Source organism: Salvelinus sp. IW2-2015, linkage group LG18, assembly GCF_002910315.2.
Source record: "Salvelinus sp. IW2-2015 linkage group LG18, ASM291031v2, whole genome shotgun sequence".
Taxonomy (NCBI): Eukaryota; Metazoa; Chordata; class Actinopteri; order Salmoniformes; family Salmonidae; genus Salvelinus; species Salvelinus sp. IW2-2015.
Genome location: NC_036858.1, coordinates 20,198,033 through 20,214,028, shown reverse-complemented (window position 1 = coordinate 20,214,028; position 15,996 = coordinate 20,198,033). Strand labels below are relative to the sequence as shown.

Here is a 15,996-nt window from a genome sequence, read left to right as displayed (position 1 = left end):
CCACTGGAATTGTGATACAGTGAATTATTACAGTTGAAATAATCTGTCTGTAAACAATTGTTGGAAAAATGACTTGTGTCATGCACAAAGTAGATGTCCTAACCGACTTGCCAAAACTATAGTTTGTTAACAAGAAATTTGTGGAGTGGTTGAAAAACGAGTTTTAATGACTCCAACCTAAGTGTATGTAAACTTCYGACTTCAACTGTCTTTCCTCAATTATTTTCGTTCTCTCTCCTTGCCTTCTCTAAACGCATTGGAGAAGAAAGTCTGAGGGGAGTGACCTTGGACTTTCTTTTTCAATATACATTTGAGARGGAAGCGAGGAGATGGGATGTAAAGAATCGCAGAAAGACTAATTGAGATGGAGCCATTGGTTACCACTCAAAATAAATCAACACTAATTCTGTCCTATGATGACTTTTGGTTAATTCTGATAATGACATAGGATGATATTTTTGTAAAAAATTGGATTTCACAATATTTTATGTTTTACCAGACATTTAGCAATTGTAGTCTGATGTTATTAACAATGTTAATGTTTAATTTCTCCTGCGGGCCTTTCTCAGGTTGGTGTCCTCTGTTCAGGCGATCATGGCCTCCTCTGCTGGTTACATCATTGCCTCCTCCTGTGATGACATCATTGAGGATCAGTAAGTGTAGAAATTCACCTCGTCCTTCTGACAATTGTTGTTACTAAAATTGTTGTCACTAAAATGGAAGAAAACAGACACAGTTGTTCAATAAGAAAGTATTACTTTTCTGTCCCGTTGTAAAACATTTTCAGTTTCTTGTCCTATTGAACACGCCCCAGAAAGAGACAGAAGATATYAGACTCATAAACCCCCTCCCACAAAAAAAACAGTTAACTACAGCATAGAGTGAAGAGAAAAGAAAAGCACRTTTTTTTAGTCTCATTCAGCCTTGAGCGATATTTTACATCAGGCCATACTAGAAATGTTTTAAGTGAATTGTTAACTTCAGAATCATAATCTGTCAGTGTTTTTTTGTGCCTTGGGAGAAGGGTTGTCCCGATACTTGATTTGTCATGGCAAAAAAGAAGACACAAATCAGACTCCTTTAAAAAGCTGCTTTATGTAGTCCTAAAATGTTGTTTGATAAATCTTGGGAAATAAACAAATGCAACTTTAAAAAAAATCATCTTTACAATGAAAAAGTAAGGTGACCCCCGAAAGCCAGATGGAAATCAAATTTTATTTGTCACATGTGCCGAATACAACAGGTGTAGTAGACCTTACAGTGAAAACTTACTTACAAGCCCTTAACCAACAATACTGTTTTAAGAAAATACCYMMMAAAAAAGTAAGAAGTAATTAAAGAGCATGTAAAATAACAATAGCGAGGCTATATACAGGGAGTACCGGTCCAGAGTCATTGTGCGGGGGCACCGGTTAGTCGAGGTAATATGTACATGTAGGTAGACTTAAAGTCACTATGCATAGATAATAAACAGAGTAGCAGCAGTGTAAAAGAGGGGGGTGCAATACAAATACATTTACATTTTTTTTACATTTAAGTCATTTAGCAGACGCTCTTATCCAGAGCGACTTACAAATTGGATAGTCTGGGTAGCCATTTGATTAGCTGTTCAGGAGTCTTATTGCTTGGAGGTAGGAGGCCTTTTGGACCTAGACCATACCAGGCAGTGTTGCAACCAGTTAGGACGCTCTCGATGGTGCAGATGTAGAACTTTTTGAGGACCTATGCCAAATCTTTTTCGTCTCCTGAGGGGGAWWAGGCTTTGTTGTGCCCTTTTGTGTAAATGAAACACGCATTCAGTCCKTATATTACTAATACATAGGTTATGCTACAGCAAATGTAGTCCTACCTTTCACAAGAAAAAAAGTTACCATGATGAGATGAAAGGCCTACATGCATTGTGAACTGCACTCTATACTGAAATGCGCTGTCTGTTCCCAACCTGRGCGTTGATGATTGATCATGCAGAGTAGGCTGTGGCCCTTAGATAAGACAGATTTAGACATTACATGTAATTGAAGTTCCATTTCACGTCATGCTGTTCATATAAATCATTTGTATAATTTACCGGTTTCTCTTAGTTATTTATCCTGGGAAAAGAGAGTGGGTTTGGGCAGGAAATCTCGGTAACCCGGATCCCGCTATTCAAGACCGACCAGAGATTCTATGAGATTCTATGACTATTCTAGTCTATCAAAAGCTTTTTCTGCATCGAGATAAAACGGTCCAAGTAGTGATAGTGAGAACACTGAGTAGCATCCTTACCGATAAAAATGTCAATAGAACTCAGGGGGAATCCCATCCAGGTGATTTGCCTTTTATTCATGCTATGCAATGCCCTTTTGAGTTCATTGAGAGCGATTTTGGGTTCCCAGCAATGCAGCTTTTTCTGTTGAGAGAAGAGTTCTTAATTCTTTTAGAAAGGACTTAGTCTGGCTTGGTGTGTATTTACAATCAGAGGTGTACAGTTCTTTATAGAGCTGGGAGAATCTTTGATTAATTTGGGTTCTGATAGTAATTCTCCAGTTTCAGATTCAATAGTTGCTATATCAGCTAATTGATCATTACTGCGAAGCTTGTTGGCCATTACTGGGAAGCTTGTTGGMCAGTAAATGACTGGGACGATTTCCATGGAAGTAATGGTTGAACCTAACTAAGTGGATGGCAAATTCTGCTCTCTGTCTTATCAATAAATTAAGTTCTGTCTTGACTTTGGAAAGAGTAATAGGTACCTGGTCTGAAAAAAGTGTTTGTTGAGAAGGCTCCAACGCAGTTATCAACATTTCCAATTCTGATATCTTATTTAATTGTGATTTATTAAACTCCGATGCAAATGAAGTTGCATTATTTTTTATAAAACCTTTGGTGTCATCCCATAGGATCCGGGGTTCATTGACTGAAATTTTTATTGAGCATTATGAATTAATTTAGTTCAATTTCAAATTGATCACAGAAGGTAGGATTTTGTAGTAATGAAACATTGAAACGCCATCTTGTGGCTCTTTTAGGAGATTCTGAAATGTGAAATTGGTGTAGTGGGCATGGTGATCAGACAAGCTCATATGTTGAGTGTCTTTCTTAATTTTAGAAAATAGAGTCGCAGATAATATAAAGTCTATTCGGGAGAATGTCTWATGCCTGTTTGAGTAGAAAGTGTACTTGTTTGCTTTTGGACTATGTGCTCGCCAGGCATCAATGAGGCTGGCTGTAATCAGAAAGTGTATGTTGGAGAGCATTGGCTGCGTGTGGTTAGTAGTTGGTCTTATTACAGTGCCTTTAGAAAGTATTTACACCCTTTAAATATATATATTTTTTAACAGCCTTTTATTTAAAATTGATTCAACTGAGATTTTGTGTCACTGATCTACACACAATACCCCATAATGTCAAAGTGGAATTATGTTTTTAGAAATGTTTTACAAAATAATTAATTAAATGAAAAGCTTAAATGTCTTTACTCAGTAGGTATTCAACACTTTTGTTATGGCAAGCCTAAATAAGTTCAGTAGTACAAATGTGCTTAACGAGTCATATAAGTTGCATGGACTCACCTTTTTGTGCAATAATAGTGTTTAACATGATTTTTTWWAATGACTACCCCATCTCTGTACCCCACACATACAATTATCTGTTATGTGCCTCAGTCGTGCAGTGAATTTCAAGCACAGATTCAACCACGAAGACCAGGGAGGTTTTCCAATGGTTTGCAAAGAAGGACACCTATTGGTAGATGGGTAAAAATAAAAAAAGCAGACATTGAATATCTCTGAGCATGGTTGCAGTTATTAATTACACTTTGGATGGTGTATCAATACACTGTCAATACAAAGATACAGGCGCCCTTCCTAACTGAGTTGCCGAAGAGGAACGAAACCGCTCAGGGATTTCACCATGAGGCCAATGGCGATTTTATTTTACTTTTAATTAATTAATTTKTATTATTATATATATTTTTTAACATTTAAGTTTAATGGCTGTGATAAGAGATCACTGAGGATAGATGAACAACATTGTACACTGAACAAAAATATGAACGCAGCATGTACAGTGTTGGTCCCATGATTCATGAGCTGAAATTAAATATCCCAGAAATGTTCCATACGCACAAAAAGCTTATTTCTCTCAAATGTGCACACATTTGTTTACATCCCTGTTAGTGAGCATTTCTCCTTTGTCAAGATATGCCACAGGACAAGTGTGGCATATCAAGAAGCTGATTGAACAGCATGATCATTACACAGGTACACCTTGTGCAGGGGACAATAAAAGGCCACTCTAAAATGTACAGTTTTGTTACACAACACAATGCCACAGATGTCTCAAGTTTTGAGAGAGTATGCAATTGGCATGCTGACCTTAGGAATGTTCATCAGAGCTGTTGCCAGAGAATTTAATGTTTATTTTTCTACCATAAGCCATCTCCAACATCATTTTTTWAAATGTGGCAGTACGTCCAACCGGCCTCACAACCGAAGACCACGTGTATGGCGTCATGTGTGCGAGCGGTTTGCTGATGTCAACGTTGTGAACAGAGTGCCCCATGGTGGCGGTGGGGTTATGGTATTTGAAGACGAACAACGAACACAATTGCATTTTATCGATGGCAATTTGAGGCCCATTTCTTTTAAGGTATCTGTGACCAACAGATGCATATCTGTAGTCCCAGTCATGTGAAATCCATAGATTAGGACCTAATTAATTAATTAAAATTCACTGAGTTCCTCATATGAACTTTAACTGAGTAAAGTCGTTGAAATTGTTGCATGATGCGTTTTTTGATATTTTTGTAAATTATGGTTACTCCACAATACTAACATACATGACTGAGTGAAAAGAATGAAGCATGTACAGAAGACAACTATTCCTAAACATGCATCCTGTTTGCAATAAGGCACTAAAGTAATACTGCAAAGAATGTGACAAGAAAGGAACTTTTTGTCCTGAATACAAAGCGTTATGTTTGGGGCAAACACAACATACCATTCTTCATATTTTCAAGCATGGTGGTGGCTGCATAGGTATGTTTTTCCTCGGCAAGGACTAGGGAGTTTTTTATGATAAATAGAAACAGAATAGGGGTAAGCACATGCAAAATCCTAGAGGAACCTGGTTGTCTGCTTTCCAACAGACACTGGGAGACTAATTCATATTTTAGTAGGTCAATAACCTAAAACACAAGGCCAAATATATATATACTGCATTTTCTTACCAAGACGACAATGTTCCTGAGTGGCCTAGTTACGGTTTTGACTTAAATTGCCTTGAAAATCTATGGCAAGTCTTGAAAATGGCTGCCTAGCAATGATCAACAACCAACTTGACAGAGCTTAAATAATTTTTTTAAAGAATAATGGGCAAATATGTTACAAACCAGGTGTGCAAAGCTCTTAGACTTACCCGGAAAGASTCACAGCTGTAATCACTGCCAAAGGTGATTGTAATATGTTGAATACTTATCTAATCAAGATATATTAGTGTTTTATTTTCCATTTAGATTATTATTATTTTTTACATTGACAGAGTATTTTGTTTAGATYGTTAAAAAAATGACAATTAAATTCCAACAAAAAATGGATAGTCAAGGGATGTGAATTCCTTCTGAAGATGCTGTAGATTTTGTCCCACGTGTCCAAAATGGCATTCATGTCTGTCCCGTTAACACGTTGGAATTCAGTTAATCCTAACAATATGCTGTTCAGAGAATCAAAAAACGTAGGGTCATATGAATTTGGAGTATACACATTAAAAAAGGCAATTTTCTTTCCATTATGGATATTTAAGTGATTCTGCCTTCCTGGTCTTTGGCTTTACCCAATATGGTGATTTTGAGTTTCTTTTGTATCATTGATTACACCTTTTGTTTTGTTTGGGGCTGAAGAAAAATAAGCCAGTTTGTACAAATGGTTCTGCATTCTATGTGCGTACTTTTGGAGCAGGTGTGTTTCTTGGAGCATTGTTATATCAATAGGGTTACTTGCTAGAAGATCAAGACAGATGGAATGTTTGATTGGACAATTTAGGCCTTTCACATTCCAAGAGAGAATAGCTAGTGTTGCCATTATTTTTCAGAAAGGAATGTTAATGATATCATTGTTGTCTTTAGTGTTATTGAGCCCATGGATGTGTAACAAAAAGCATAACCCACACGGAAACCCTCCCATTGGTCCTTCCCCACTCAGAAAACCCTTTCTGTAAACCATACCACCACTCCCTAGTCTCCATCCCCAAACTATATTCCTTTTGTAAAACCTTTTTACATACGAATGAATCAAATTCAAATATTGTAGCCTTGCTTATTGAATGCCCACTGTTCAACTAAGTTACCTTACCGTAACCCCTTTTTTCTACCTCTTTTTCTTCTTCTTTGTATCAGGCATTGGCTCACCAGCGCCTACATCCTCTTTGCTGTGCCCTACTTTGTGTACGACATCTACGCCATGTTCATGTGCTACTGGTACAAGCTGCGCATCAAGGGTCATGAAGCGGAAAGCGGCGCCAAACCCCTGGGTGCGGCCCTGACCAGCTACCTGCGGCGCGAGTTCCTCATGGTACTCCACCACGTCGTCATGGTCACCGTGTGCTTCCCCGTCTCTGTGGTAACTGTCGCCCAATGACGACATTCAAATGCTGGGAGAATGACGTGTGAGCGAGTGAGTGTTTATTGGAAGTATCTTGTGTGTCATTATTAAAGATATTTGCCGGTATTTGGTAGGGTACACAGGCACATTTTTGTGGCCGTGTGGTTTGAGTGTTCGCCCGGATATTGGGAAGTTAGCTGTTTGATCCCCGGTCGAGTCCAACCAAAGACTCAAAAAATCGTCTTGATGCCTCTCTGCTTGGTACTGAGCATTAGGGATACAGATGGATTGGGGGTAAGGCCCTGTGACAGACTAGCCTCCTGTCTTGGGGGTGTACTTGTACATCAAGCTGCATCATGCTACAAAAACAGGATAAAGGCTCCTGCCCTATGGACAAGGCTTACTTTACACTGGTAAAAAGGTTTGTTGAAGGCTTATTCATGATGATAAAACATGACTTTCAATKAACTGTCTTCTTCCTCTTTCCCCCAGTTCTGGCGTCAGGGCAAGGGGGATTACTTCCAAGGCGTCATGTTCTTGGCAGAAGTCAGCACTCCGTGGGTCTGTCTGGGAAAAATCCTCATCCAGGTACTTCAGTTTTTTAACTATTGTGTTCAAAGTACTTATTGAATGGCACACATCTCTAGGTGTCCCACTCGCGTTTCAATTTCTCTGACTTTTAATTGGACTGTTGGTTCCTGGCATGTGGCTCATCACTCTGTCGTGTGTGTGTGTGTGTGTGTGTGTGTGTGGTATATAACAGCACATCTGTAATATGATTACCTCAATTACAGCAGTATACACTGAGTATACAACAAATGAACACCTGCTCTTTTCATGACATAGGCTGACCAGGTGAATCCAGATGAAAGCTATGATCCCTTATTGATGTCACTTGTTAAATCCACTTCAATCAGTGTCGATGAAAGGGAGGAGATAGGTTGAAGAAGTATTTTTAAGGCTTGATAAAATAGTCAAAAGTATGAGCATATGTGCGAGTTGCGATTTATAGCAGAAAAATGCTGCAGTAGCTGTTTTAAAAGTATTTCTGCTGTTTTGTTTCATAGCTGCTAATTGCACAAATATATATGAATCCTATATCCCACCTYGTGCAGCGACACTGCCTGGCAGGGGAGCTGTGCGCATTGAGTGAAGTCCTGATAGATTCATTTTTGGAGGTGCTGCGCACAGGCATAAGTTGGTCTAATTTACGCTAAAGTATAAAGATGGCGCCGATATACATGGCCGCTCTGTTTCTAGCTCGTAAGCAACTTTGCAGTTTWATTTTTTGTTGTTATTTCTCACATTATTAGCCCAGAATGTTTTTTGTGTTATTACATACAGAAATTACTTTTGGATATCAGAGCGGCAGTAACTCACCAGCATTTCGAAGAGAAATACGACTTTCCTGAACTGGATCCTTTTTTTCGTACCCCCCAAGGATGAACTTATCCCAGTGGCTGCTCCAAGACGCCGCCGGCAGAGAAGAGGTATTCGGAGTGAACTTTTAGTCCAACTCAGTAGGTGTACACACCATCCACCGCTTCTGAGTGTATTGCTCAATAATGTTAAGTCCCAAGACAATAAAGTAGACGAGCTCAGGGCAAGGATCTCCTTCCAGAGATACATCAGGGACTGTAACATACTTTGTTTCACGGAATCATATCTCTCCGGATATACTGTCCCCGTCCATACAGCCAGCTCTCCGGGAAGAAGAAGGGTGGAGGTGTATGTTTCATGATTAACTACTCATGGTATGATTGTGGTAACGTATAGGAACTCAAGTAATTTTGTTCACCTGACCTAGAATACTGAATACCTCACAATTTAAATGCCGACCGCATTACCTCCTGAGAGAATTCTCTTCGGTCATTGTCACAGCCGTTTATATTCCCCCTCAAGCCGATACCACGACGGCTCTCAAGGAACTACACTGGACTACACAGGACTGGAAACCGCATATCCTGAGGCTGCATTTATTGTAGCTGGGGATTTTAACAAAGCAAATCTGAGTAAAAACCTACCGAAGTTCTCTTAACACATTGCCTGCAGTACTCGCCCTTCAAAAACTCTCAACCATTGTTACTCTCCCTTCCGKAATGGCCACAAAGCTGTCCCCCGCCCCCCTTCGGCAAATCAGATCACAACTCCATTCTGCTCTTCCCTAACTATAGGCAGAAACTCAAACAGGAAGTGAATAGATCTAGTAAGGTCTATTCAATGCTGGTCAGTTGTTGTGAAATTGTTAGGTTAGATTACTCGTTGGTTATTACTGCATTGTCGGAACTAGAAGCACAAGCATTTCGCTACACTCGCATTAACATCTGCTAACCATGTGTATGTGACAAATAACATTTGATTTGTTTTGTTAAATAGCTATCACTAGCCGGCCTCCACCCAGTACCCTGCCCTGAACCTTAGAGGCTGCTGCCCTATGTACATAGACATGGAGCACTCGTAATTTTAATCATGTTTACATACTGTTTTACATTTCATATGTACAGTCGTGGCCAAAAGTTTTGAATGACACAAATATTAATTTTCACAAAGTTTGCTGCTTCAATGTCTTTAGATATTTTTGTCAGATGTTACTATGGAATACTGAAGTATAATTACAAGCATTTCATACCTGTCAAAGGCTTTTATTGACAATTACATGAAGTTGATGCAAAGAGTCAATATTTGCAGCGTTGACCCTTCTTTTTCTTTTCAAGACCTCTGCAATCCACCCTGGCATGCTGTCAATTAACTTCTGGGCCACATTCTGACTGATGGCAGCCCATTCTTGCATAATCAAAGCTTGGAGTTTGTCAGAATTTGTGGGTTTTTGTTTGTCCACCCGCCTCTTGAGGATTGACCACAAGTTCTCAATGGGATTAAGGTCTGGGGAGTTTCCTAGCCATGGACCCAAAATATCGATGTTTTGTTCCCCGAGCCACTTAGTTATCACTTTTGCCTTATGGCAAGGTTCTCCATCATGCTGGAAAAGGCATTGTTCGTCACCAAACTGTTCCTGGATGGTTGGGAGAAGTTGCTCTCGGAGGTTGTGTTGGTACCATTCTTTATTCATGGCTGTGTTCTTAGACGAAATTGTGAGTGAGCCCACTCCCTTGGCTGAGAACACATGAATGGTCTCAGGATGCTTTACTGTTGGCATGACACAAGACTGATGGTAGCTTTTTTCCGGATGCCCCAAACAATCGGAAAGGAGATATATCAGAGAAAATGACTTTACCCCAGTCCTCAGCAGTCCAATCCCTGTACCTTTTGCAGAATATCAGTCTGTCCCTGATGTTTTTCCTGGAGAGAAGTGGCTTCTTTGCTGCCCTTCTTGACACCAGGCCATCCTCCAAAAGTCTTCGCCTCACTGTGCGTGCAGATGCACACCTGCCTGCTGCCATTCCTGAGCTTTGCAATTAATTGCAATTCATCTGATCACTTCATAACATTCTGGAGTATATGCAAATTGCCATCATACAAACTGAGGCTGCAGACTTTGTGAACATTTATATTTGTGTCATTCTCAAAACTTTTGGCCATGACCTGTATATACTGTATTCTAGGGAAGCTCCGAGACATGATTGTGTCGARGCACAGACCTGGGGAAGGGTACCAAAACATTTCTGCAGCATTGAAGGTCCGCAAGAACACAGTGGCCTCCATCATTCTTAAATGGAAGAAGTTTGGAACCACGACTCTTACTAGAGCTGGCCGCCCGGCCAAACTGAGCAATCGGGGGAGAAGAGCCTTGGTCAGGGAGGTGACCAAGAACCCGATGCTCACTCTGACAGAGCTCCAGAGTTCCTCTGTGGAGATGGGAGAATCTTCCAGAAGGACAACCATCTCGGCAGCACTCCACCAATCAGGCCTTTATGGTAGAGTGGCTTCGACGGAAGCCACACCTCAGTTAAATGCACATGACAGGCCACTTGGAGTTTGCCATGAGAAACAAGATTCTCTGGTCTGATGAAACCAAGATTGAACTTTTTGGCCTGAATGCCAAGCGTCACGTCTGGAGGAAACCTGGTACCATCCCTACGATGAAGCATGGTGGTGGCAGCATCATGCTGTGGGGATGTTTTTCAGCGGCAGGGACTGGGAGACTAGTCAGGATCAAGGGAAAGATGAACGGAGCAAAGTACAGAGATCCTTGACAAAAACCTGCTCCAGAGCACTCAGGACCTCACTGGGGCGAAGGTTCACCTTCCATCAGGACAATGACCCTAAGCACACAGCCAAGACAATGCAGGAGTGGCTTCGGGACAAGTCTCTGTATGTCCTTCAGTGGCCCAGCCAGAGCCCGGACTTGAACCCGATCGAACATCTCTGGAGAGATCTGAAAATAGCTGTACAGCGACGCTCCCCATCCAACCTGAAAGAGCTTGAGAGTATCTGCAGAGAAGAATGGAACAAAATCCCAAAATACAGGTGTGCCAAGCTTGTAGCGTCATAGCCAAGAAGACTGTAATCCCAAGAAAGTTGTAATTGCTGCCAAATGTGCTTTAACAAGAATGGCCTTACTGAAGAGCTCAGTGACGTTCAACGTGGCACTTTCATAGGATGCCACCTTTCCCATAAGTCAGTTCGTAAAATTTCTGCCCTAAGCTSCCCCGGTCAACTGTAAGTGATGTGGGAACGTCTAGGAGCAACAACGGCTCAGCCGCGAAGTGGTAGGCCACACAAACTAAAAGAACTGGACCGCCGAGTGCTGAAGCGCGTAAGCGGGTGAAAATTGTCAGTTGCAACACTCACTACGAGTTCCAAACTGCCTCATGAAGCAACATCAGCACAAGAACTGTTCATCGGGAGCTGCATGAAATGGGTTTCCATGGCCGAGCAGCCTCAGACAAGCCTAAGATCACCATGCGCAATGCCAAGTGTCGGCTGGAGTGGCATAAAGCTTGCTGCCATTGGACTCTGGAGCAGTGGAAACACTTTCTCTGGAGTCCTCAATCACACTTCACTATCTGGCAGTCCGACAGAGGAATCTGGGTTTAGCGGATGCCAGGAGAACGCTACCTGCTCAAATACATAGTGCCAACTGTACAGTTTGATGGAGGAAGAATAATGATTTGGGGCTGTTTTTGATGGTTCAGGCTGAGCCTATTAGTTCCAGTAAAGGGAAATCTTAACGGCATACAATGACATTCTAGACAATTCTGTGCTTCCAACTTTGTAGCAACAGTTTGGGAAAGGCCCTTTTCCTGTTAAAGCATGACAATGCCCCTTTGCAGAAAGCGAGGTCCATACAGAAATGGTTTGTCGAGATCGGTGTTGAAGAACTTGGCTGGCCTGCACAGAGCCCTGACCTAAACCTCATCGAACACATTTGGGATGAATTGGAAAGCAAAAAATACGTACCATTTTGTGTCAAGAACTGCAACGCAGCTGTGTTTTTGACGCTCAATTGTTTCCTGTGTGTATCAAGAATGGTCCACCACCCAAAGGATATCCAGCCAACTTGACACAAGTTGGGCAGCATTGGAGTCAACATGGGCCGGCATCCCTGTGGAACTCTTCGACACCTTGTAGAGTCCATGCCCAGACGAATTGAGGCTGCTCTGAGGGCAAAAGCGGGTGCAAYTCTATTTTATGAAGGTGGTCATAATATTTGGTATGCTCAGTGTATCTTTCATATGCAACTGTAGGTAATCTTTCACATATCTGTAGTGGTGGAGTGTGTGTACAGCAGTGTCTTGCTGAATGTTGACCTACAGTACATTCGGAATGTATTCGGATCCCTTCACTTTTTCCCACATTTTGTTATGTTACAGCCTTATTCTAAAATGGATTAAAGTGTTTTTTTCCTCATCAGTCTACACACAATACCCCATAATGACAAAACAAAAACCGGTTTGTGTATGTATAATTAAAAAATGATCACATTTACATAAGTATTCTGACCCTTTACTCAGTACTTTGTTGAAGCACCTTTGGAAGCAATTACAGCCTTGAGTCTTCTTAGGTATGACATTACAAGCTTGGCACACCTCTATTTGGGGAGTTTCTCTGCAGATCCTCTCAAGCTCTGTCAGCTTGGATAGGGAGCGTCACTGCACAGCTATTTTCAGGTCTCTCCAGAGATGTTTGATCGGGTTCAAGTCCAGGCTCTGGCTGGTTCACTCAAGGGCATACGGAGACTCCTGCGTTGTCATGGCTGTGTGCTTAGGGTCGTTGTCCTGTTGGAAGGTGAACCTTCGCTCCAGTCTGAGGTCCTGAGCGCTCTGGAGCAGGGATCTTCTGTACTTTGCTCTTTCCCTTGATCCCGACTAGTCTCCGAGTCCCTGCCACTGAAAAACATCCCCACAGCATGATGCTGTCACCACCATGCTTCACCGTAGGGATGGTGCAAGGTTTCCTCCAGACTTGGCATTCAGGCCAAAGAGTTCAATCTTAGTTTCATCGGACCAGAGAATCTTGTTTCTCATGGTCTGAGAGTCCTTTAGGTGCCTTTTGGCAAACTCCAAGCGGGTTGTCATGTRCCTTTTTTACTGAGGAGTGGCTTACTTCTGGCCACTGTACCATAAAGGCCTGATTGGTGGAGTGCTGCAGAGATGGTTGTCCTTCTGTAAGTTTCTCCCATCTCCACAGAGGAACTCTGGAGCTCTGTCAGTGTGACCAGCCGTTTTTTTTGTCACCTCCCTGACCAAGGCTCTTCTCCCCCGATTGCTCAGTTTGGCCGGGCAGCCAGCGCTAGTAAGTGTCTTGGTGGTTCCAAACTTCTTCCATTTAAGAATGTTGGGGACCTTCAATGCTGCAGAAATGATTTGTTACCCTTCCCCAGATCTGTGCCTTTACACAATCCTGTCTCGGAGCTCTACGGATAATTCCTTCGACCTCATGCCTTGGTTTTTGCTCTGACATGCACTTTCAACTGTGGGACCTGACATAGACAAGTGTGTACTGTTCCAAATCAAATCCAATCAATTTAATTTACCACTGATGAACTCTAAGTTGAAGAAACATCTCAAGGATGATCAATGGAAACAGGATGCATCGGAGCTCAATTTTGAGTGTCATAGCAAAAGTTCTGAATACTTTTTAAAATTAGGTATATGTTTTTTATTTGTAATAAATGTGCAAATATTTCTAAACCTGTTTTTGCTTTGTCATTGTGGTATTGTGTGTAGATTGAGGATTTTTATTTATTTAATCTATTTTAGAATAAGACTGTAACATAACGAAATGTGGAAAAAGTCAAGGTGTCTGAACTCTTCCCACATGCACTGTATGCTGATTTTACTGGCATCTGATGCTCCCACATCTGTTAGCCTTTGAATATAGCCCCCTGTATTCTACTGGATTTAACCGCGGATACAATATCTGCCTGTCCACCTCTCTTCCTCCCTTTACATCACACATCTCCCCTTCCTTCCCTACAGTGTGTTGTGTAGAGTTGGGGCCAGATGCTTCTTATAACCTCWGTGCAAAGGGAACCATTGAAAGTAAACTACACAGTACAGTTTGGTGTGGTGTAATACATTTGATAGATTAAAAAAATTATACTTCTAGATGTGAAATGAAAATGTTGAGGTTCTCAAATGTTGAACTGTTATCATAATCTTCTCAGTGTTGTTGTCTTGTCAAAGTTGCGCTAGCTGTCGATCAAACGCTTAGCTTGCTGGAGCAGAGAAGAAGTCTAGCAAGCTGGTGGAAACATATGTTTCTGCGGAATATACTGTGTATAATGACATGTTTTTCTCCCACACCTTAAAGCACTGTATTCTATACAAGCCMGCCTTTGGCTTGAAGCATGACAAGTATACTTTGTCTTCCATTTTCCACTTTTTGGTGTCCGTGCAAAGTAGAGCAATAGGCCTATTAACTATTTTTCGGCTTTCACCAATCTGTACTGCTTGCGCTTTCTCCTTTTTTCYCTCCTCTTTCTTTCTCTCCCTCTTTTTCCTCTCAGTACAAACAGCAACACACTCTCCTGCACAAAGTGAATGGGGCTACTATGCTGGTCACTTTTTTCATCTGTCGAGTCCTCCTCTTCCCTTACCTCTACTACGCGTATGGCAGGTATGTCTCTGTCTGTCCCTCACTCTCTATCACGCTCTGCTTCCATGCTGAGCTTAAAGGACTGATGTGCATGGTGATTTTGGTCACATCTCTTATTTTTCTAACTCTTGTATCAGGGTTYGGGGGCTTGTGAAGAGAGCAGCATTGTAATGGGTGGCTGTCAAGGGATAGTTCATCTACATTTCATAATACTTTCAACATTTTCTCATTTGGAGTCCTTGTACATTTAGGGCCAGATTCAGAGTTTAGATAAGCGCAAGGAACCCTGGCTTTTGCATTAATCATTTATTGACATCAATGGGAGCATAGCATGTGTGGCTCTCATTTAATAGCCTGGCTACCCATCCACATCACTCTGRCCAAACGCCACGCCCACTAATGCTTCTTTGTGGGTCTCCCCAATGACTTCTCGAATGCAGACACATTCAAACCGTTCTGATTGGTCCCAGAAACAGATGGGTTGGGCCAGAGACGGYCTACATGAATCATGTAATTTTGGCCTCAGCACAAAAGACATCTAGAATTGGTTCAGACTGATGTATAGAGCGATTTGATATAGCAGGAAAATTTAATTCAGGATGAGTCGTCAGGCAACTAATTTACGTCAAATTGAGCCATTTAAGGTGAACTGATGAAAATACAGAATGATGAAATATGGGTGAACTATCCCTTTAATGCCTCCGCCCCCCTTTTGTTAGTTCTACAGTTGAAGTCGGAAGTTTACATACACTTAGGTTGGAGTCATTAAAATTCGTTTTTCAACCACTCCACAAATTTCTTGTTAACAAACTACAGTTTTGGCATGTTGGTTAGGACATCTACTTTGTGCATGACAAAAGTAATTTTTCCAACAATTGTTTACAGACAGATTATTTCACTTATAATTCACTGTATCATAATTCCAGTGGGTCAGAAGCTTACATACACTAAATTGACTGTGCCTTTAAACTGCTTGGAAAATTTCAGAAAAATATGTAATGGCTTTAGACGCTTCTGATAGGCTAATTGACATGATTTCAGTATTTGAGTCAATTGGAAGTGTACCTGTGGATGTATTTCAAGGCCTACCTTCAAACTCAGTCCCTCTTTGCTTGACAATATGGGAAAATCAAAAAGAAATCAGCCAAGATCTCAGAAAATAAATTGTAGACCTCCAAGTCTGGTTCATCCTTGGGAGCAATTTCCAAACGCCTGAAGGTACCACGTTCATCTGTACAAACAATAGTATGCAAGTATAAACACCATGTGACCACGCAGCCGTCATACCGCTCAGGAAGGAGACGTGTTCTGTCTCCTAGAGATGAACGTACTTTGGTGCGAAAAGTGCAAATCAATCCCAGAACAACATTAAAGGACCTTTTGAAGATGCTGGAGGAAACGGGTACAAAATTATCTA

The 15,996-nt window shown here is 41.4% G+C and overlaps 1 protein-coding gene across 5 annotated transcripts in view; it reads left to right on the top strand.

The window, feature by feature from the left end:
- Positions 1-15,996, top strand: part of tlcd3bb (TLC domain containing 3Bb) — a 53,324-nt gene that overhangs the window by 34,861 nt on the left and 2,467 nt on the right. For all 5 annotated transcript variants that reach the window (XM_024007552.2, XM_024007550.2, XM_070448381.1 and 2 more), the window contains exons 3-6: positions 570-653; positions 6,374-6,596; positions 7,071-7,166; positions 14,491-14,600. In XM_024007552.2, the coding sequence (XP_023863320.1) occupies positions 570-653; positions 6,374-6,596; positions 7,071-7,166; positions 14,491-14,600 (513 nt within the window). The remainder of the gene's footprint in view (positions 1-569; positions 654-6,373; positions 6,597-7,070; positions 7,167-14,490; positions 14,601-15,996) is intronic.